At 33.3% G+C, this 22,745-nt stretch overlaps 5 protein-coding genes across 8 annotated transcripts; 2 read left to right on the top strand and 3 right to left on the bottom strand.

The window, feature by feature from the left end:
* Positions 1-2,736: 2,736 nt before the first annotated feature.
* LOC9304169 (probable enoyl-CoA hydratase 2, mitochondrial) lies at positions 2,737-4,938 on the bottom strand. The gene is made up of 7 exons (XM_021019618.1): positions 4,676-4,938; positions 4,264-4,433; positions 4,093-4,167; positions 3,648-3,738; positions 3,513-3,564; positions 3,314-3,417; positions 2,737-3,213 (listed from the first exon to the last, which is right to left on the bottom strand). Exons 1-7 carry the CDS (start codon positions 4,833-4,835, stop codon positions 2,960-2,962), a joined length of 906 nt encoding a protein of 301 aa, XP_020875277.1. The 5' UTR covers positions 4,836-4,938; the 3' UTR covers positions 2,737-2,959.
* A 102-nt stretch (positions 4,939-5,040) lies between these two features.
* LOC9306203 lies at positions 5,041-7,351 on the bottom strand. 2 transcript variants are annotated; one of them, XM_021019616.1, is made up of 7 exons: positions 7,247-7,351; positions 7,088-7,127; positions 6,855-6,998; positions 6,560-6,759; positions 6,435-6,471; positions 6,069-6,307; positions 5,041-5,870 (listed from the first exon to the last, which is right to left on the bottom strand). In XM_021019616.1, exons 1-7 carry the CDS (start codon positions 7,265-7,267, stop codon positions 5,232-5,234), a joined length of 1,320 nt encoding a protein of 439 aa, XP_020875275.1. In that variant the 5' UTR covers positions 7,268-7,351; the 3' UTR covers positions 5,041-5,231. The 2 variants fall into 2 exon arrangements, with proteins under 2 accessions (XP_020875275.1, XP_020875276.1); XM_021019617.1 differs by having other exon boundaries at positions 7,088-7,124; positions 7,247-7,330.
* Positions 7,352-7,688: 337 nt separating this feature from the next.
* On the bottom strand, positions 7,689-12,214 carry LOC110226789 (polycomb group protein VERNALIZATION 2). Its single transcript, XM_021019476.1, has 7 exons — positions 10,159-12,214; positions 9,418-9,469; positions 9,133-9,216; positions 8,953-9,035; positions 8,730-8,819; positions 8,450-8,629; positions 7,689-8,353 (listed from the first exon to the last, which is right to left on the bottom strand). Exons 1-7 carry the CDS (start codon positions 10,218-10,220, stop codon positions 8,017-8,019), a joined length of 888 nt encoding a protein of 295 aa, XP_020875135.1. The 5' UTR covers positions 10,221-12,214; the 3' UTR covers positions 7,689-8,016.
* A 3,833-nt stretch (positions 12,215-16,047) lies between these two features.
* Positions 16,048-17,932, top strand: LOC9306202 (phospholipase A1-Ibeta2, chloroplastic). The gene has a single exon (XM_002870085.2). It carries the CDS (start codon positions 16,373-16,375, stop codon positions 17,921-17,923), a length of 1,551 nt encoding a protein of 516 aa, XP_002870131.1. The 5' UTR covers positions 16,048-16,372; the 3' UTR covers positions 17,924-17,932.
* Positions 17,933-20,406: 2,474 nt separating this feature from the next.
* On the top strand, positions 20,407-22,728 carry LOC9306201 (RGG repeats nuclear RNA binding protein A). 3 transcript variants are annotated; one of them, XM_021018619.1, is made up of 8 exons: positions 20,408-20,802; positions 20,968-21,141; positions 21,187-21,280; positions 21,364-21,429; positions 21,534-21,660; positions 21,828-21,983; positions 22,069-22,119; positions 22,196-22,728. In XM_021018619.1, the coding sequence occupies exons 1-8, from the start codon at positions 20,631-20,633 to the stop codon at positions 22,385-22,387; spliced, it is 1,032 nt and encodes a 343-aa protein (XP_020874278.1). In that variant the 5' UTR covers positions 20,408-20,630; the 3' UTR covers positions 22,388-22,728. The 3 variants fall into 3 exon arrangements, with proteins under 3 accessions (XP_020874277.1, XP_020874278.1, XP_020874279.1); XM_021018618.1 differs by having other exon boundaries at positions 20,407-20,802; positions 20,968-21,280; XM_021018620.1 differs by lacking the exon at positions 20,408-20,802 and having other exon boundaries at positions 20,986-21,138; positions 21,222-21,280.
* The last annotated feature ends 17 nt before the right edge of the window (positions 22,729-22,745 follow it).

Genomic DNA, 22,745 nt, shown 5'->3' with positions numbered 1-22,745 from the left:
ATTGTTTAATAACAAAATTTTATATTTTAAGTTTTTGACATTTAAAAGATCTAAACTATTGATAGTTACGAGCTCTCTGCTTTTGATTTCTCAGCTCGTAGTCTTAATTACTTCTAATCTTCGACTTTATATAATACTAGTTTAACAATTGACGCTCTCTGTGGGTAATCAAAATTTTTGTCATTTTTAAGTTTTGAGCTTTTTGAATTAGAAAAGTTTTTCGATTCTCCACAGACAACACCAAATTCTTAAAACTCTGTATTTCAACTACAACCAACGACAGCTGATAATCTTGGTCAGCTAGTGCAATAAAGGGAGCAAATTATAAAAGTTGTTAAATGTAAGAAAATGTAGAATAAATAGAGCAATTAATTGATAATACGATTAGGTCGCTTAGGCATATGACCCCGGAGGAATCTGGATTCCCTTCTTTTGGTCTATTTACGCTAAGCTTTTTTATTTTAACGCAGCAGTAGCTGTCTCATGTCTGAAAACTAAACACTACAATTACAGACCAAAGACATAAATCATATAATTAATTACAACAACTATCTAACATTAAAAATAATAACGATTCTTTTTCTTTCACTAAGCTTAAACTTGTCGATAAGGTATCTATACTTTCTGAATATAATAAACTTTGAAAATCGAGAAAAAGGAATAGAACAAAATAAATATATATTTTTTTTTTGTGTTATGTTATTGAATTGGTAGGGTTTAAAGTTTAGAATCTAGAATCACTGTGTAGACTCAACACTAGACGTTCTAAAACTGTTTTATGAATCCGAGGTTACTCCATACATAAATTTTCTTTAGATAAATGGAAACATAGGTTTTATTAATGTGGTTTTAATTTTTTTTTATGATTAGTTAAGAATTATTAGAAGAACTGAAGATCTACCAAAATCAACACTATGATTGCCAAAAAATATGAAATTATAAAAATCAAAAAAGATTTAGAAGATCATTATATTTACCAATATCTAAGATATAATTTATATTTATATTTAAAAATTATATTAATCTCATCTTTACATTAAACAATTATCACAATATAAAAGTATGTATCTTGTAGGGAAAATGATCATTTTATTTCCATTATAGTCCTAAAATCAATAGCATTTCGTCGCAGCCTCGCAAGATAACACGTACAAAGACAGATCAATTTAGAGTTTGAAAGTTTCAAATTGCGCGATTTACCCAAACTGTTTTTATTGATCTAAAAACCCCCCTAAATTAAAAATTCGAAATGAGCGTAGCGTTCTCAGCCTTAAGTTTACAAAAAGTAGAAATCTACCCAAAACAGTTTCAATTTAACAAGAAAAAACATGTCACTCCTTACTCGACAGCTCAAAGCTGACCATACTATTTGCAATTAACACATTATTCTCCAACTCAAAGCTTGTCACTCCTTACTCGACAACTCAAAATAACATAATAATTTATTTCATTGTGTTATGTTGTTGAATTGGTAGGGTTTAAAGTTTAGAATCTAAAATCACTGTGTAGACTCAACACTAGACGTTCTAAAACTGTTTTATGAATCCGAGGTTATTCCATACATAAATTTTCTTTAGATAAATAGAAACATAGGTTTTAGATTTTTTTTAATGATTAGTTAAGATTTATTAGAAAAATTGAAGATCTACCAAAATCAACACTTGAGATGATTGCCAAAAAATATGAAAATTATTAAAATCAAAAAAGATTTAGAAGATCATAAATATCTAAGATATTATTTATATTTAGAAAATTTATATTAACCTCATCTTTACATAAAAAAATCATCTCTATATAAAAAGTAGGGAAATTGTTAAAAATGCCCCTTTTGGTGTGCCCCTTTTCAAAAATGCCCCTTTTAGATGTCCATTTTCAAAAATGCCCTTTTTTAAATCTGAAATTTTTATAAAGTTTTATTAGGTTTATAAGGTACTTATGGATTGTAACTACTACTTGAAGACCCGATCCAAGTATTTATAAGGTTTTATAAGGTCTTTTTAAAGGTTTTACAAGTTATTTTAAAGGATTTTTAAGGTTTTTCAAAGGTTTTACAAGATATTTTAAAGGTTTTTAAAGGTATTTAAAATGTATTTATAAGGTATTTATAAAGTATTTATAAGATTTTAGATACATAGAAATGTAGTTTGTGTATGTTTTAATAATGTTACATACATATTTGGGTAAATCTTATATTTTTAAGAGCATTTTTTATAAGGTTTTAAAAAAGGGGTATTTTTGAAAAGTAGCATTGAAAAAGGGGCATTTTTGCAAAAGCCCCTAAAAAGTATGTATCTTGCATAATTATTGAGTTTAGTAGTATAATTTTCTCTAGCACTTTATGTTCTTTAATCTCATCCATTAATAAGGATCACTGAAATAAATTTGACAGGTCAAACTGGAAAAATTGTTTAATCATCAACACATCATTTTGGCACCACTTTGATGGGGCGGTGGATCACTGGTCGGCTACTTTTATCGACTCTTTTTAAGATTTCTTTTGACAATCTATCTTTTTTTTTTTTTTTTGACATCTTTGGATCGACAAAGCCCGACCCATAGCTAATCCTTACTACGCGGGGAAACGCGACTTAGTGGAGTCGAACTCCGGTGGGGAAGGCGGAGTCAGATGGATTTAACCACTTGACTAAAGGTACATCACCGACAATCTATCTTTTTTTATAAAACAAATTTCAGAAGAACATTTGAATTCAACTATTAGCTTAAAACATACGCATAAAGTATAACCACTGGTTTACCAACTTTAATTTTACTACAAATGCGATTCTAACTTGTGCTCTTTCCTTATTTCCTTTTTGGTTTTTCTTTCCTTTTTGATTACAGCCACATAAATTGCACAAACAAAAACAGTGATAATGTATTTAGACCCTAAACCATCCCAGTTATCAATGGTTATTGAAACTAAATTTGTTGGACTCTAATGATTCTTTCCTTAAGGTGTTCACTTGCCAGTGTAAAGAGGTTTACGCTTCTCAGCAAAAGCAGCTAATCCTTCCAGACGATCTTGAGTATTAAGAAGCTTCTGATAACACATCTCTTCTACTTCCAAACCCGAAGCCATATTCGTCTCAATTCCTTCATCAATCGCCTTTTTCGCCATCTTTATAGCCAAGGGACCTTTTTCATTTATCTGCTGAGCCATTTCAATTGCTTTCTCATGAGCCTCACCTGCCGTAACACAAATGTTCACAAGCCCTGCACCACACAAATAAAAAAGAGAGTATATGAATCAATCCTTATTTGGGTACATTGTCAAAACAAAACCACAAGAAATGAAACTTGAATAGTCACAGACCTTTAGTTGCAGCTTCTATTGCATCAATCTTTCGACCTGTGAATATAAGTTCCTTTGATACCGATCTCCCAACCAGCCTCGAGAGCCTCTGTGTCCCACCAGCTCTATGTAGAAGCAAAGAGAAATAAATTAACAGAAGAATGATGAAAAGGGTAATAAGAGAAATCATTTGTCGAGAGTGATGAAGCTTATTATATACCCAGGGATTATAGCGAGTCCTGTTTCAGGCAAGCCAAATACTGCATTTTCGCCTGAGAGTTCCCGAGTATTAACCATAACTGCTTATCTTGGCCAGTAGATTATATAATAAGAAAATGAGCAGATATATAAATACCACAGATTCGAAGATCACAAGCAAGAGCCATTTCAAGTCCACCTCCCAGTGCTGCACCTTCTATTGCAGCAATAGTTGGGATACTCAGTGCCTAGAAACACAAGTCTTCAAAGTCACTATAGCATGCAAATCTCACTGAGTTCCAAAATCTAGAGCTCTAACATAGCAATAAAGGAACACAAAAAAAGAAAGAAAAGGAAACAAGTACTTAAATCAATTTCATATCAGTAGAACCACTAGACATTCCTATTCACTTGAAGTTTGAAGACTATTAAATAACGTATCTTGATAAAGCTAGAGCTACATTCTAACAATTTGATGATAGATTGTATACATTAATGTTAAAACATACTCTAGGTTGACAGTTAACTTTACCCAACAATCATTCCATGAATGATTGTATCAGCTAATCTATGAGAACAAACAATGATATATGAGAATATACCTCCATGAACGAGAACATGTAGCGCAACGAGTTGACATATGTGTGAACCTCAGATGGACTCATAGTTCTACGCTCCTGACATCCAAGTAAATTTAAAAAAAACAGAAACTTTTTAAGTACGGCTAACAAATAGAGTGAACATTCCGGGAGATATGAAAGTGACAAAACTACCTTAAGATCTGCACCTGCACAGAAAACTCCTGGAACCAGACTTCTAATCATGACAACCCTAGCTGAACTATCTTGTTGTATGGACTCAAATGCGTTTTGGAGACTTTTCAGCATCTCCTTATTAATAGCATTTTTGGCAACAGGCCTATCTAGATTGACCTCGATTATACCTGTCAATCATCAACACAAAAGCAGTATTATTGTAACTTTCATTTAGCATCGGTTTGTCCAAACATTAGAGATCATAAATTGATCAGATGATACTATCTTGAGTTTGAGTCAATAGTAAACAAGCAAGTATATTAAAAAAAACACGGTGATAACAATTTATTCAAACAAAAAACGATCACTCTTAAGAACCAAACCAATTCGACAATGAACAAGAGATGAGATAATGGAAAAGTGAAATTACCGGAATCGGAACCAGATAGGCGATTGAGCTTGACAAATTCAGGCGGAGCGGTTTCAATTATAAGACTCCGGCAGTTCTGAAGCATGTAATTACGGCTAAGATATGATTTTCCGGTTAATTGGAGTAAACTGTCACGGCGGAGATACTTGATGAAGCTCATCTTCTCCGACTCCGACCCGTGAACCCTCGAACACTTTTCTCACGGACCCAAGTTCCGATTTTTAAAAACCTTTCCTTTTCTCGACCAAAATGAAGAAAAAAGATAAAACCTTTGTGAAAAAATTTGCTCTGTCTGAAAAAAAAAAAACTCTTCTCCAGAAACCAAGAATGACTCTGACCGGTACCAAATCAATGCCAGTGTGATGTAACGAATCATTCTCGATTTCGGTTTAGGTTTCAAATAGTCAAAAATTGAAAGAATAAAACGATATTATATCCGGTCTGATCCGGTTCGGGTTATTTTTGGTTAGGGTCAGCTTATTAACATGGAGGAATACAAAAGAGAGGGGAAAGAATGCAATTACATTGTTTGGTGAAGACTACTCAACTCAAAGACTCAGACTTTATGTATCCATGCGTCAAGTCGAAGCTGCTTCAATGGTGGAACTATATTCCTTTTGTTCTTCTGCGGGCAACGCCATTTTCCTGCCATCTCCTCGGCTCCAGAGGACTGGTGATTCGACATTTCCTCCAAAATTTTTCTCTTCTTGTTTCTTTCTTCTTTGTCTTCCTCCCCAGCGATATTCTTTAACTCTTTACTACTCGAACACTTCATGAGAACTACTCTATTTGGTTTCTTCAGGGAACATTGGTCTCTTGCTTCTCTGAATCTAGCCTTTTTCATGGTCACAAATCCAGTTTCACTGCTTTGTCCGTTAACATTTTCCTTGTCATCTGATTCTTGGTCTATTGGAGACATTTGTCTGTTGGTGTTCATGGAGATGGATTCTTGGATATGTATTGGTCTCAACTCATGTAAAGAAGCGTCGTTCTTTGAAGGTGATTTGGGTTTTGGGTTGTATCTGGAAACTCTGGGGCTAAACCTTGCTTCTTCTTGTGGTTCACATAATAATGCTTCCTGCTTGAAGCTTGATTCTTGTTTCGCTTCTTTCTTTGAGGCATTGAACAATCCAACTGATGACCTCTTTTCCATTTCTTGGTTTGAATATGCATTGTCTAAAGAGACCTCCTTGGCCTAACATGTAGAATCGAGAAAGAGTCAGTGAGCACTAACAGAATCTAAAGTCAACACAAATCGTGCAATTGAAAATAACTGACAACTAGGTTTCATCTCATTTCAAAAGTGATCCACACAAGTTTCTTTCTTTAGACTACGGATGTTGTGGCAAGCTTGTAGACTTTAAAGTGCAGTAATGACAAGAACATAACTTACTGTGTCTGCGGCTATGTTTTCCTTGTAGTCATTTGAATCTAACCTGCCAAGACCAATAGTACTCTCTTGCTTGCTCTTAAGTTTTCGAAATATACCGGAACTAATTCCGTCCTCTGTGTCACTCTCCTCAATGACTAACTCATCTTTCTCAAAAGAAGAAAATCCAAGTTCTTGAATTTCTGAAAGCTGAGGAGATTGATACTCATAGCTTGAAAACCAGTTTCTAAGATTAGGAGGCTCTGATAGAACAAGAAGTAAATCATGTAAGATTTAGCTCTTCTAACAATAAATCTGAGTCACTTTACTAACACATTATAAGAAAGCAAACATCACTAACATATACAAAAAACAAGTGCCTTTACTCACCCGAAAGAACAGACTCCGACTGCGAGAAATCTGTAACCTACAAGGAGACTAATTCATCAGCCGGCATAAGAGTTAAGAAAATTTACTGATGTAGGAAGTAAAAGCCAGTACTTCAATAGCAATACCTTTGTAGAAGAGACAAGTTCTTGCTCAAATAACCTCGGACAAACATGGTTTCTTTCAATTTTTGGCGTCTCATTTTCTATTTGTGTCTCCTTTACACATTCACTTTCTCCAGGAACGTACAATTCAAGAACATCACTTGTATCCAGCACCGGTGATTCATAGACATAGCTCGAAAACCAATTAGCTAAATCAGGAGGTTCTGAGAAATAAATGAACCAAACCAGATTAAAGCTAACAAACAAATTCAATCAATAGCACATAAAATTCACAATAATCAACCAAAAGAGAGTTTACCAGAAGGAAGTGATTCATCAATAACACCACCAAGATTTACTTTGTTCACCACATCTACTTCGTTTTCGCTTTCATTGATTGAAGAAGACAATGGTAACGATTCATAGACATAACTGGGAAACCAATTCGTAATATCTGGTGGTTCTGTAATAAATACCCAAAATTAAAAATGTCAGAAATTGCAATAAAAGGAGACGTAAGAGAGATATTAAACCTAGTTATTAATCACTCACCGGAAATGGGAGATGTTGAATCGGAGTATCCATTTTCCTGCTAGAGAATATTTACGGGAGATTTCAACGAATTAAGAGAGAAAATCCAAACTCAAATCCATAAATTTCAGCAACATATTCACAAAAATGCGAAAAATTATACAGAATTAAAAATCTCACCACTGAGATGAATTCCGCCATTAGAGCTCTCTACTTCGTCTCTCTCTTTTTCTCAATTTTTTTTTGATTCTGCAATTTGAGAGGTTTGTTTTTTGCTTTTCGCATTTCTATGGTTTCGCGGGTTAATTTTCACCTAAAATTATAGGGGAGCGGAAAGATAAATTTGATGTTGGACCTTATAATATTAATGGGCCTATAATTTAAAACCCAAACTAATTAAGGCTTTTTGTGCTATATGCTATTCAATTAAGGGTCCAAATAGTGTATTGAGAGAAATTGAATGGATAAGGATAAATTTAATTAGGAAAAATAAATTAGATTTATTTCTTCTTTTTATTAGAGGTGGGTTTTTTTTTCCTATTTGATTTCTTCCTTTTATTAGGGGATTTTTCCCCCATTTTATTTCTTCTTTCTTCTTTAATTTTAATTTCTTTTTTTTGTATTATAGGATTTTTCACATTTTATTTCTTCTTTTTATTAGCGGATTTAGATATCTAATCATTGAAAATGTGAAAAGTGGAGAAGCTAAGTAGCTTCATATTTACAAGGAGGGCAAAAATTCATAATTAAAAGATTATTCAAATTAAAATGATAAGTAACTGTTACATGGCTATGACTTTTTGGGTCATGCTACATTTTGAAACAGTATTTTAGAAAGAAAAGTGATTAAGCATACACTTAATCTAGATGTGAAAAAAACAACAGGAACTGAAAAAGAAAAAGGGAAAAGAGAATGTAGAACTAGCCCACTAGAGATTACTAATTGAGGTTTAATTTCCACTACCGCTTCCGCTTCCGCTTTCACGACCACGACCACGACCACCTCGGCCTTGGCGACCACGACCTCTACGACCACCGCTTCTGCGACCACCAAAACTAGTCCATTGCCACTCTATCATCTTTTGAGTTGGTATGATCGGCCTTTTCCCAAAGCTTCTCTCATTAATAAATGTGATTGCGTTCTCATCTTGCGAAGATTCCGTGACAGTAGCTGACTCCATTTGCTCGCATAATGTCAACCGGTTATTACCTTGTTCTTCTCCCACATCCATTCCATCTTTTTCCCCATTTCTACACATGCCAGTCTCAGTAGTTTCTTTGTTCCCCCTAGCAAAAAAAAAATATATCTAATTAATAAATACCTTTTTTGCTCCTAACAGTAAAAAAGATAATAAAAATTGCAATCGAAAATCGTCCTATTACTCTTTGTTTTTGTCACCGTCCACAACATCCATATCATCACTCCTCGTGTTGTTGTTGTTGTTGTTTATGTCATCGTTGGTGTTTGTGATATTACGGTAGATGATGGTATTGCATTTGTTCATGGTGACTGCGTCAAGAAGTCCATAATCCCATTGTTTGATCATGAATTGTCTCCAGCACCTGGAATTTTTTTTTTAGTTTTTTTTTTCCAAGAAACAAAACAAAATTATATGTGTATATATAAGTTGGTGTATTTATAGAGTTTTGAAGAGATAATTACAAGTCGAGTGATAAGTTACTGCGCAACTCTTGCAGGTGTAATCTTGAGAATGCTTCACATGCCCAAGGAATATGATAATCTGCAACAATCCTGCAAAATAAAATCACAATTTGATTTATGCCAAAGTTTTATAAGCCTAACCATTACGACAAACGTATGGAAGGTAAGACATATATAAGGGTCTTTTCGTTTCTATGTTAAGGTAAGAAATATAGTTAGTTACCTTTGCTTTTTAACAAAGGAGTTCCAAAGGTGTATGAATCTCTCTGCTACGATTTCATTCTCATCCATGGAATCATTAGGCATCTACAGTTTTTTTTAAGTTCTTAATTAGAGTCATTAGCAAGAATAATCGTATACTGTTGTTAATTTAATAAAAGCATAAAGAAATCATGGAATATACCTGGCTTTCTGCGAGATGTTCAGCAACATCGTCGACATCATTTTCGTTATCTCGGTCAGACATAACTTCCTCAAGTGACAGTGGCTTTGTAACAAAAACATGCAGTTTTTGGTTAGTGACAATAAAAGATTCACGTGGATACAAACTGAAGCATAAATACGAATTTAAATGAGAAGAATCAAACCAGAGAGTATCGTGAGATTGGAACCAAGTATATATATGTTGATAAGATATATATAATAACGTGCAATTCTAAGACTATGCAAAAGAAGGAACTTGAATCACCTGGCCGGTTCGCGTATTATAGAACTGGCGTTTAGGAAGAGTTAAGTAGTGGCTGCAAACAAATTTACCCGGTTAATAAAGGCAGTCCAATAAAACACAGAAATGGTAAATTAAAATAACAGCCTGTCATGATGAAAAAACACAGGGCTGTGGACCTAAGGAGAGCTTCGGAAATGTGGAATGTGGACCCTTAATTAATTTAGCTTTTGATTGTTTAAAGAAAGAAATATACAAAAACTTATGTTAAATAGAAATATGTGAAAATTTGATAGAATATAGTATATAATAGTGTTATCAAGAGCTATACATAGAACTTTTGGTTTGAATACAAACTATACAATGTACTATATATAGCAAAAATAAAATAATATATAGACATTTTCATTTAAGATTGTATTAGTATCTATAAAAGATTTGTTTATTTAAATAGATTGAATCTAACAGTAAAGTGAAAAAATCTAGAAAATGTAAAATCAAATGAATTAAGTATACTGTGTAAAAACTAAAATTAAAATGAGATTTTTAAAAGAAGAACATTCACTAAGAAACAAATTTAAAAACAAAATTTAGAAAATCATTCTTGGACTTGATATTTATTTATCTTGGTCGAAAAATCATTACTCAAAAGAAACCAATAATATACAAAATTTTGACCAAAAGAAACATATGAAATTGGGACCCTAAAATTCAGTTTCAGAAGTGGGGATTTTTCAAATCCTATAACCACATTTATCAACAAACCTTCTAGCCTTTGATCGCTTAGCAGGGACCATAGCTTCTGTTGTGGACTTGCCTGGATCCATTATAACAACAAGGACGTTGAATCTACAAGATAAATTATAACTATATTATTCCATCTTCGATTTAGAAATCAAGATCTAAGAGGATAATTAAAATTGGATATACTATTATATATGATGAAATGTAAATAGCGAACGAAAAAATGAAAGGAACTCATGCTACGGTTGTGGAAGCTATATTCGCCAACATGGAATTATGGATCGCTGTGGAAACTAAGTTGAGGGAAAGAGTAGATGCACCGGAGAAGAGAGATAATCACCGGAAAACGAGGAGGAGGAGGAGTTGAAACTCTTGTTTGTTTTTGTTACTCACCAACTTTTGTTATCTACAGCAAAACATATCTCACCTTATATATACAAATTATTTGAAGTTTTGGGAGGGAAAATTAAAGATAGAAATACATACAAATAAGTTATATAAGGTATGGAATTATTTAAAAGTGAAAAAAAATTCTGTATAAGTAAATAATTTTCAATTTATATTGACTAATACTTATTTGTTGGTAAAAATAAGTTAGATTCGTCGAACGATGAGTCGTATGTGTTGGATATGAATGGAATTTAGGTTTATATTGACTAATATTTATTTGTTGGTCATGATAAATTAGATTCGTCGAACGGATGAGTCGTATGTGTTGGATCTGAATTGATCAAGTTAAAGAGAGCGTTCGACTATTAAGAAGCGAACAGAACTTTATAATCTGTTAACTCTAATATCATGTCTTTAAATAGTATGTTATTAGAAAGAAAAAAACATACGGAAATCACTCACTTGTTAGGGAAGCATCCTTATTGATGGGGAGGCAAAGTGAGGTCCTAAGACAACAAAAAATAATCATGAAAGTTTTTAGAAAGATAAATGAGAGTTGTTTTTTGAAGATTTTTTTGGTTTGCGTAAACTTAAAATAGAGTTTAAGATGTTAGGAGATTGCATATTTTTGAAAAGCACATATGAACATAGGTCATGCCACACATTATGGACATGCCACAAATTATGGACATGGATGAACGAAACAAGGAGAGTGAATCTCAAATGTAAGGTTTGAATCTAGTTAGACATTGTAGGTGCATGTGTGTGGGAGATAGACACAAATGTAATATAAGAAAATTATCTTGCTGATCTCTTTTCTAGATGTATTAAAGGGATATTTATAGTAAATACTTGATCGAATTGTACGTTGGATAGTCGGATAGAGTTGTCCTACTCCTAGGTATTGGATCGTGGGCAAGTGACTACATACAAGTATTTTTGGCGAATGGGACATGACTTGTAGCTCTGGCATTTCTAGTTAGCTTATGTAACATGTCACATCTATCGAGATCTCGATTAGCATTTGGTGACCGTCGAGTACATATTTTTGTACAACGTAACTGTGTTTGATTATTGGTCAGTTCAACGTAAAGAATCATACAAGTTATTAAAAACCTAGTTTTAGTTGTTTCAATGATAAATTAGAAATAAATAAATTATGCTTAACAATTAAACTATGTTTGTAAATACTTTTCCTATTTTAATGTGTACGTATATTTTATGATTTTGAATGGAGAAGATGCGAGACGGGTATGTAGGGTGCAAGGCGGTCCGAATAGTGATAATATATACTCACTCTCAGTGTTCCTTACAAGTTATTTTTTTAGAAATTTTCACACATACTAAAAATAATCAATGTTCATACTATTTGACCATCTAAAATATCAATCTATAAGGAATGGGGGAGTATATTTTGTTATTATTTGAACTATCTTGCATGTTTTCCGCTATGTTGTGCATCATCTTTATTCTATAGGGGAGTCTATTTACTATTCAGTTGTCCTCAATATTAGAAGTCACTCTAACATTTCTTATATTTAAAACATTACTAAATAAATTTTTTTACAAAAATAGACAAGGATTTATTTTTTGCGATGGGATCAAGTCTATAGGTTTAAAATCCATGATTGTAAACCTAAACATTTTCATTTTTTATGAATATTTACATTCTTAGCAAAAAAGAAAAAATAGACAAGGACATTTAAAGGGTTTTTTTTTTGCTGACTCAATATTTATTGTAAATTAGACAAAATGGGATTTAGATATATTAATCTATTTTTATGAATACTGAAAAATAGGAATTAAATTATTTTAAAAAGTATTTATTATCCTTTGATTTTTTTTTATATAGAAATATTTATTGACCAACCGAAAGACTGATGATGTATATAAATTACACTAATATATATCATAAATCTTTCATTTAGCCAACAAATATTTATATATAGAAGAAAATCAGAAGATAATAAAAAAGAAGAAGGAAATGTACTAGAAAATTACGTAGGGGGTGTTATTCAATCATGGAGTTAAAATCAATTCTTTAAAGATTAGATTTGCTTTCTGATATTGTTTTTAAGAATCTGTTTGTGTGGATTTCAAAATCTCTGCAGTATATCTTGGATTTTGATTCTAACAATTTACTCATGAAATTCCAAAGAAGTTTCATTTCAAATGATTTAATATACAAAGATTGTACGAATCTTTTAGTTTTGAATAACACTGGATTTTAATGAAGTATTTTAAATCTTAGTTGAATAACACCAAACTTTAAAAATCTAATGAAATATAAGATCCAATAACAACAGATTTTAAAGTTAGATTTAGAATCATTAGTTGAATAACACTGGATTAGTTTTGGATTTCAATTCTTTAAAATCCATCATTGAATAACACCACCGTAGTTTCTTTAATTTGTGTAAAATAAGTCAAAATGATAGTTTTGTGAAACAAATGGAGTATAATTTGTCTTGATGCAGAAAAAGAAAGTTCGTATAAGAAAATCAAACTGTTAATAAATGACCTCTAGAAATGGGTTTCAGTAAACAGGCTTTATTATTATAGATCATTTATGGGCTAATAAGTTAATTAGGCCCATTAAATGGCTGCGATTCCGTATATTCAGAAGTCAGAACAGTAGAAGTTTAGTCAAAATGCTGAATCGACGGGTCTGACTTTTCCACGTGTCATTAAGACAGCTGAACTGGAACGGCAACAGTAACGGTTCAACACGCTTCGTTGAGACTTGAGAGTTTAGTTCTTCAAATGGCTAACAAAAAGAAACAAACAGAATTATAATTTTGACATTAGCAAATTCAAATTTATGCTAAAATTGATACGTGTATTAGTATATTTAACACATCGTTGTTACTTGAGAACTTGTTATATACTATACAAAGACGAGTAAAACCTGTGTATGTATAAAAAGTCTAACATGTGATTTGAAATATTCAAATATGACTCCAGATTTCTTGCTTTGGTGGAAATGCTTACGTTTTTTTTATTAAATGAATGAGTTACCATGCATAAATATGAGATTACTGTCGTGTATATTTGGATGCAACATAAATAGTTGTTGACCTGTTATTTTATTAGTATGTTTGTTTAGAGTTTAGACTAATACTACTGATGCCACGCTGTTGTAGTTGTGACATAGGTGAAGACTTGTTCATTTTTTTCCGTACGAGATATTTCTTTTTGATAAACTTGTTAGATAAAGTTTTGATCCATTATATTATACCTTAGTTTTTCTAAAATATATAATCGATGAAACTCGTATTTGAATTTGACTTGACATTTTGTATTTGTAAATAAACAGTTGAATTACTATTGCTAATGATAGGTTACCAATACGTTTAAAAACTTTTACGCTCGTGTGTAGGATTTAGACTTTAGAAATACACAAATTAAGTACCGGAAATTAAATCATAATTCTACGACGTAAATTTCTTGCATGTTGAACGGTTGTGAAGTTTGGACGAAAGATGTCATTTATACGATTTTTCAATGTAATGTAAGAAAAATCCATGAAAGTTGTTGTTTCTTTCAAAAGTTTGAATTGTTAGACAAAAGTACAATTTGTAAACAAAATTTATCTGTGAATTGGTTAGACAAAAGCATATGTTTACAGTTGTTTTTATCTATTAGGTTTTATATGGTTGAATATTTACAAAGTTAAAAACAAATTATATACGAATATGGAAACTCTACTTCAAATAATCTACTTCTTAACAATAATGTACTGTAAATTTATAGATCTAATTAATTAAACACTAAATGGAGGGAGATTAATACCGCATAAAAACAAACTTAAACACTCTAACTACTATACATTCTATATCTACCAAAAGAAAACTATTTGTTTGACGTGAAAGTGGTGCATATATATATTATTAATAAACCATTTAAATGTGTTTTCCAAATAGGTATACAAATTTAGATTATATTTCAAACTAAACAAGTGTAATAAATATATGTTCAATATGAATTTTGCACACGATTTTAATTTGGAGCCCGTGACTAGGCTCAGCTGCACAAGTATTCACATGTACATGTTTTAGAGGATAATTAAAGATCAATGACTACTTACGGGAAACGAACAAACAAATACAGGAAAATGTTGTAAATAAAATATAATAGTATGATACTACTATTTGAATATGTTTGACACAGTTGTGTGAAATGCAGTTATTGAAGTCATACTTGGACCGCACGGTAAGTTGGTAACCGCTTTTCACACCTAAAACTCGTACATAAACGACAATAGGTTTGGTACGACCGTACGAACATAAAATATAAACTGAATTGATTGACCAACTCATTCATTCTATATCACAATCAAAACAAAGTCCTTTTATTTCTTGTTTTGTTAAGATAAATAAAGTCCTTTTAGTTCGTCAAAGTTAATAGAATTCATCCTACGCTATTTGTTTTACGCGATATCTTGAATTCGTAGTATGGATATTTTTCTTTTTATCCGTTAACAACCGTACCGTCAATTATTTTCTTGATTAAAAAATGTCATCTCATTATTCTTTGATAAGACAAATTTTCTTTTTTAAAAGTGTGCATCCTTAGTTAACAGCTTGTGTTGCTGTTTTTTCTTCTGGTACATAAATAACGTTACCGTACGTTTACATATATAGTAGTGTGTAAAATAATCTTCTTCGTTTTGCAAAATAACCCTGGATTAACTCATTAATGATGTAAGATTTTTAGCAAATAAACCTTTTTTGGAATCATCAAGTGATTTTTTTTAGCACCTATGAAGTGATTTCTACCACGATGTTGATGTAATTGAGTATTTACATGGTTTTTCTAGGAAAAAATATTATGACAAGACCAAAATTTGAGAATAAAAAAAAATAGACAAAAAATCCATGGATTTGGTTAAGTTTAATTGTTTTCGTTCTCTCTATAAGACAAATTTAACATCTAAAACCCATCAGTTTTCTTTTACAACATTTTTGTTTGGAACGTTAAATTTTTTTTACAGTTGATTGGAGACTAATATGAAGGACGATCATAACGTAAATCTTAAGAAATCATAAAACCGGTCTTACAAATTTGATAGATCTGGTTGGACAAATTAATTTATCATAACGGCCCTTTAGATACTTAATAGGGTGCTTGTATACACTTTTTTGGGGGTCAAAATGTACACTGTTTAAACTTTCGAGCACACAGCAAAAATCAATTGACTTTTGCAAACTTTTTTCTCTTATGGAGTAATAAAAAGAGGATTCGTTGTTTTTTCTACTACAGCAACTGTACCTTTATATAGGACAATCCGACCATCCTAGTATCTAGGAAGACGGCTTAATAGACCAACACTTATCTACTCTATCTAACTCACATAAAGATTATCAAATCAAACTCGTCCATTCTGACCGAAAATGAAATAAAAATCAAACTCGTCCATCAAAAAGGCAAAATCCATCATCAAAGTTAATAAAACAGTTTAGTCCTCAAATTAGTTTTGAGTTTTTATTGAGAATACATGATTAATAAGGGTTCTTCATTAGGACTTTTCTTGAAAACACACGGAACTTTTGGAGACTTACATGGAAACGGTCCAAAACATCCAAAAAAATAGCCAGCCAATACGGTCCAAATATTTCAATATTCCTTAAAAACAGAAAGGATAAATCAAATAAAAACAAAGTCAAGTCAAACAAACGAGGGTCGAAATGGTAATAACATTCAAACTCCATGCTAATTCCAAATTACGTCACAGCCACCTTCGACGTTTTTTATATTTAAATACCAATCTTAGTTTCATTCTATCTTCTGTTCTTGTCCCATCAAAACTTGAGCCATCTCTCATTCTCTCTCGCCAATAGTTCACATGCATACACTTACGCCTAACGCCGACATATTCCAAGCTAAACGCCGTCGTTTCACTTGTAATCAAACTTCGACTTTGATTCCGACGAAGCCGCTCTCGGTTTCTCCGGCGAGAAAAACCAACAAAGAACATCTCAGAAACCTTGAGAACGTTCTTAAAACTTCTTCAAGTTCTATAGATCATCTCGAAAATGTAACTTCTCGTCAAGATAAGACGACGACGAATACATCGACGTCGTCACTTCTTGGAGGTTTGAATTTGGCGCGAATCTGGCCTCAGATGAAAGCAGCCGTGGACGAAATGTCTCCAAAGAATCTGAAACGGCTCCAAAGGCTTCTCTCGAAGTCATCGGAGGAACGTTCGCCGAAGAGTAAACTCGGGTCAAAATGGCGGGAGCTACACGGGTTAAACAACTGGGCCGGGTTGTTAGATCCATTAGACGAGAATCTCCGGCGAGAGCTTGTCCGTTACGGAGAGTTTGTACAAGCAGCTTATCACGCGTTTCACTCAGACCCGGAAGGTTCCCCGAGACACGTGGCCTTACCTGATGGGTCTTTTAAAGTAACGAAGAGTCTTTACGCCACATCATCCGTTCGTTTACCTAAATGGATCGATGACGTTGCACCGGATCTCCGGTGGATGACTAAACAGACGAGCTGGGTTGGTTACGTGGCGGTATGTGATGATCCGAGAGAGATCCGACGGATGGGAAGGAGGGAGATCGTCATCGCCCTCCGTGGAACCGCCACGTTGCTCGAATGGTCAGAGAATTTCAGGCCCAATCTCGTTTCAATGCCTGAGCCCAAACCTGATCAATCCGACCCGACTCGACCCAAAGTGGAATGTGGATTTAATAGCCTCTACACGACGGGTGGCCAACACGCACCAAGCCTCGCCGAGTCGTTGGTCGGAGAAATCACCCGACTTGTCGAGCTCTACGCAGGAGAGGAGCTGAGCATCAGCGTCACGGGTCACAGCCTCGGTGCCGCAATCGCGCTTCTAGCCGCCGACGACATCGCCGAGCGTGTACCACACGCGCCTCCGGTTGCGGTGTTCTCCTTCGGCGGGCCTCGAGTTGGGAACCGTGAGTTCGCGGATCGTTTGGATTCGAAAGGAGTGAAAGTCCTCCGCGTCGTGAACAGCCAAGACGTGGTGACGAAAGTCCCCGGAATATTCTCCGATAACGATAAACATGGGCAGAATCGTAATAACGGGAGAAGTCCAGGGGGTATAATGGAAATGGTGGAGAGGAACAATCCATGGGCTTACTCGCATGTGGGAGCAGAGCTGCGTGTAGACATGAAGATGTCTCCGTACTTGAAACCGAACGCTGACGTGGCGTGTTGCCATGACCTGGAAGCGTACTTGCACTTGGTCGACGGGTTTTTGGCATCTAACTGTCCGTTTCGGGCAAACGCGAAACGGAGTTTAAGGAAACTGTTGGATGAGCAAAGGTCAAACGTCAAGGTTTTATACACAAGAAAGTCTTTAAGACTTAACCGTACTTTTCATGATAATGGAGATGTTTTGCCTAGTCCGTCGTCTTCATGAGCTTTTAAATTATGAAAACAGATTTCTTATCTTTTAATACTTTTTAAATATATATATATATATATTTTTTTTTCTTTTTCTTTCTAAAGATTAGATATTTATTATTGGTGGTTGTGGGACTTATTTATTTATTTATTTGTTTGTTATGATTAAAAGTTATGTAATTTAGACTTTTCGCGTTTGTTTGAACAAATGGTGCTTTTTCCACAAAAGTTGTAAATAAAATAAAATGAAATAAACGGTGTTGGTATTACATATTTCCATAAGTTATTTTTTTATTGTTACAAAAATATTTGTACAAACTAGGCGCACACACACATATACATATATATATGTATATATATGATACACTAGGCAGATGATGTTAGAAAACTAAATAATCTTGTAGAAAGATCGTTTCTTAATGCATTAAATATATTGTAAATTATAATGACTATTATTTTGAATTAAACTAATTAATGGTTTACAATTTTTTTTTGGGTCATTTTGAAAACTACCCTGTTTTTGAGTTATGCTTTGAAAATTACCCTTTTTCTGTTTTTAATGAAAACTACAATCTTTTATATGTAAAATGACAATTTGTATTAATTTAAATTTAAAGCTATATTTTAGTAAATCAAAACTAAACTCGAATTTAGAGAAAAAAATTAATTAAATTTGAAATAATATTAATTATATATAAATATATATATATATATATATATACACTTTTAACACAAAGCTGCTTTATTAGTTTTATATATAAAAAAATTCAACAAGATAATATCTAAAAATATTATAAAGTCTATCCCTTAATATATGTTATATTATATAAAATAAAATAATTTTCAACATTCCAAGCACATTTTTTCAGCTCAACATATCACCAAACTTTGCTCTTATTCAATAATTCTCTTTGATTTTTTTTGCAAAGTAAACGATATTATGTGTTTTTAATAATAATGAATCATCAAAATCTGCACCATAACAATAACACATGACTTAACAAAAATCATAACTTAACATCGGTAGAATGTTGTTATTCATTATTGTTTTAAAAGAATATTTAAGATAATAATTTTTTTGGAATTTTTAGTTATATTAAGACTCTGTAAAAATTAAATATTTAATTATTACAAATAAATTAATTTGATATTTTAAATATAGATATTATTAATCGTTATTAAGTTTGGTTTTAAATATTTAAAAATAAAAATAAAGAAAAAAGGTATTTTTCAAAGAGAAATTGTTAAAAATGCCCCTTTTTCAATACCCCTTTTCAAAAATGCCTCTTTTGAGAGTCCATTTTTAAGTTTGCCCTCTTTTAATTTTTAATGACCATTTTACCCTTATTTGAAACAAAATTAGGCCCACAAAATACAAAATATTTTTTGGCGGGAAAAGTGATCCCGCAATTTTCCCGCCAAAACACTTGTAAAAACCTTTAAAAAACCTTGTAAAATTTTCCCGTAAAAATTTTTCCCGCCAAAAAATTTTCCCGCCAAAAAATTTTTTTTGCGGGAAAAGTGATTCCGCAATTTTTTTTGCAAAATTTTTTTGGCGGGAAAAATTTACAAGGTATTTTAAAGGTTTTACAGAGTATTTACAAGTGTTTTGTAAGGTTTTACAATGTATTTTAAAAGGTTTTACAAGGTACTTATAAGGTTTTATAAGGTATTTATAACTTGTAAAACCTTATAAAAAACTTGTAAAACCTTATAACTTGTAAAAACCTTATAAAATAGCTTGTAAAATCTTATAATATCTTATAAATACCTTGTAAATACGTTGTAAAACCTTTTAAAATACATTGTAAAACCTTATAAATACCTTGTAAAAAACCTTTAAAATACCTTGTAAATTTTTGGCGGGAAAAATTTTCCCGCCAAAAATTTAACGCCAAAAAAATTGCGGAATCACTTTTCCCGCAAAAAAATTTTTTTGGCGGGAAAAAGTTTTACGGGAAAATTTTAAAAGGTATTTTAAAGGTTTTACAAGTTTTTACAAGTGTTTTGGCGGGAAAAATTGCGGGATCACTTTTCCCGCCAAAAAATATTTTGTATTTTGTGGAACTAATTTTGTTATATTTCCTTATATATTTGTGATATCTTTTATTAAAAGAAGGGTAATTTAGTCATTTTGTACATAAAAAGGGGTATTTTTAAAAATGGACAGCCAAATGGGGCATTTTTGAAAAGGGGTATTAAAAAAGGGGCATTTTTGTGAGTCTCCCTTTTTCAAAAGTGTAAACAAAAAGAGAGTATTTTTCCAAATTTACTCTTTTTTTTAAGTGATGTTCTTAATTTAATGTTAATCTTTTTATTTTATTTTATTTTATTTTATTTGTGACCATATGTGTTTTTGCAAAGTTTTTTTTGTCATTGGTTGAATTATTAAAAATTAGATAAAATTAACTTTTACTATTGAAAAGATAGAAAATAACATATTTTATGTGTAAAAACCTTAAATAAAGCAAAACGATTAGGATCATCACTGCCGATTCTCGGCTAATCCAAATTTCCACACATTTGTTTTTCATTTTTTTCCCCTTATCATTTCTTTCTCTCACCAACCAACAAGTTCTCCTCTATACCCATTTCGTCTCCTTCATTTTGACGTTTTCTTTAGATCTGTTAATAATCCATGGCTTGGTCTAGTCACTAGTGGTGTTATCTCTCTGTGTGGAATAAAAAGCAAGGTTTTTGAATCACTTGGATTGTTTAAGGAGATGGCAACTTTGAACCCTTTTGATTTGTTGGGTGACGATGCTGAGGATCCAAGCCAGCTCGCTGTTTCCATCGAGAAGATTGATAAGTCCAAGAAATCTGGACCGGTTTCGGGCTTCCCTGCTAAGTCAGCTCCTAAGCTTCCATCGAAGCCACTTCCTCCTGCTCAAGCCGGTGAGGTTTCTTCTCATAAATCAATCAGAAAAATTCGATCTTTATTACTAGAGTAAGCTGTCTGTATTGTTGTTTGGATTCTCTTGATTATTCATGGAGTTGTGTTTTGTCGTTTGAGTGATTGAGATTGGTGTATGTATGATTAGTTTTGATGTTGTTGATTAGTGAGAGAGGCAAGGAGTGATGCTCCACGTGGTGGTGGTGGAGGCCGTGGAGGATTTAGCCGTGGTCGTGGTGTTTACAACCGTGAGGATGGTAACAATGGATATTCAGGGGGATACACTAAACCCTCAGGGGATGGAGATATGTCAAAGTCTTCTTACGAGAGGCGTGGCGGTGGTGGTGGTGGTGGAGGGGCTCCTCGTGGTTCTTTCCGTGGTGAAGGTGGTGGTGGTCGTCGTGGTGGACTCAGCAATGAGGGTGGTGAAGGGGAACGTCCTCGAAGGGCCTTTGAGCGTCGTAGTGGAACTGGCAGAGGGTCAGTGATATTCTGTTGTTGCATAATCTGCCATTGAAATGATTGCATCAATCTCATAAGTTTAAGTTTTAACTGTTGGATAGGAGTGACTTCAAACGTGATGGATCTGGTCGTGGCAATTGGGGAACTCCAGGGGAAGAGTTAGCTGCGTAAGTACTTGTTTATGGTTGATTGCATTTGTATAAAAAATGTAGAGTTTTATATGATTGTGATTGGGAATTTGGACTAAAAAAGCTTTCTCTGGATCTGTAAGTGAGACTGAAGCAGTAGCTGGTGTTGACACTGAGAAGGATGTTGGAGAGAAGCTAGCTGTTGATGATGTAGCTGCTGATGCTAACAAGGAGAACACTGTTGTTGAAGAGAAAGAGCCTGAGGATAAGGTAAACAGAGAATAGCATAAAAATGCTAGGCTTCTATTTACTGTTTTCTAACTGGTTTAATGATATAGAACTCAATTTGTCATTGTAAGTTGCTAAAATCAATGGATACTCTCACTGGTATCAGTTTTTTATTCTCACTGATTGTTTTTTGACTTGTGTTTCTACAGGAAATGACTCTTGATGAGTATGAGAAAATACTTGAGGAGAAGAAAAAGGCACTTCAATCATTGGCCACCTCTGAGAGGAAAGTTGATACTAAAGTGTTTGAATCAATGCAACAACTGTCAAACAAGAAGTCTAATGATGAAATCTTCATCAAGCTAGTAAGACATATCTATTATCATTTCTTCATTGTCGACTAGAAACTTGTTTACACGATTCTGAACCTTTCTTTCATTTATTTCCCAGGGTTCTGATAAGGACAAACGCAAAGATGAAAAAGAAGAGAAGGCGAAGAAGGTTTAAATCATTGTCTAAATCTAACATTTTGTAGAAGTCAATAAGTTTGCTTACTGATGTGATTTCTGATTTACAGGCTGTGAGCATCAATGAGTTTCTGAAGCCAGCAGAGGGTGAGAACTACTACCGAGGAGGAGGTCGTGGTGGCCGCGGACGTGGTGGTCGTGGCCGTGGAGGTGTTTCTAGTGGCGAATCTGGTGGTTACCGTAATGAAGCTGCACCAGCCATTGGAGATGCTGCTCAGTTCCCATCTCTTGGGGGCAAGTAAGATCCATCCATACTCGTGCATCCTCCTCTAGGATATTGTGCGAGGATCTTAACCTAGGTTTTGGGGAGACACAAAGGCCCATGGACCTTGTGAGCTAGACCTCAACTCTATCATTACTGTTTACCGGTCTCTCGTTGTCAGATGTAAATTTTTAGGTGTCAGTCAGTTTTTAGATTTTATGCAAACAAACTTACGCCTGATGGTTTTCTTTACTTTTGAAACAGTACACTGTTTTATTTTACCATTTTAGTCTTTGTTGTTTTGATGTTTTCTTATTTGTGAAACATGTTTTGAGACAGACATATCTAATGTTATCGGTATGACTGTATGAGTCTTCTTCACTCTGTATCCTCTTTTC

This window comes from Arabidopsis lyrata (genome assembly GCF_000004255.2).
Source record: "Arabidopsis lyrata subsp. lyrata unplaced genomic scaffold ARALYscaffold_7, whole genome shotgun sequence".
Classification (NCBI taxonomy): Eukaryota; Viridiplantae; Streptophyta; class Magnoliopsida; order Brassicales; family Brassicaceae; genus Arabidopsis; species Arabidopsis lyrata.
Note: the sequence above shows the minus strand (reverse complement) of the source record. Positions and strands in the feature narration are given on the sequence as shown.